The sequence below is a fragment of the Penaeus monodon genome, chromosome 15 (assembly GCF_015228065.2).
Source record: "Penaeus monodon isolate SGIC_2016 chromosome 15, NSTDA_Pmon_1, whole genome shotgun sequence".
Classification (NCBI taxonomy): Eukaryota; Metazoa; Arthropoda; class Malacostraca; order Decapoda; family Penaeidae; genus Penaeus; species Penaeus monodon.
Genome location: NC_051400.1, coordinates 28,912,918 through 28,913,118, shown reverse-complemented (window position 1 = coordinate 28,913,118; position 201 = coordinate 28,912,918). Strand labels below are relative to the sequence as shown.

The 201-nt window shown below is 54.7% G+C and overlaps 1 protein-coding gene across 1 annotated transcript in view; it reads left to right on the top strand.

Annotated features, from left to right (window-relative positions):
* Positions 1 to 201, top strand: part of LOC119582299 (secretin receptor-like) — a 19,276-nt gene that overhangs the window by 2,266 nt on the left and 16,809 nt on the right. The window contains exon 2 of the mRNA XM_037930514.1: positions 36 to 130. Coding sequence (XP_037786442.1) covers positions 60 to 130 — 71 coding nt within the window. The 5' untranslated portion in view covers positions 36 to 59. The remainder of the gene's footprint in view (positions 1 to 35; positions 131 to 201) is intronic.

Sequence of the window (201 nt, the reverse complement as noted above, 5' to 3'; positions counted from 1 at the left end):
CTACCAGTAACGAGGTCCCACTTGTGTCTCTGCAGGAATGGCTGCCGTCCATCAAGCAGATGTCGGTAGTGGGCTACAGCGTGTCCCTAGCGACTCTCCTCATCTCCTTCGTCATCCTCGCCTCCCTCAGGTACGTCTTCGGGTTCATTTGTCTCCCTTTGCCTCTTGGCTTTCTCTGGTTATATACCGGGGTATACGGCA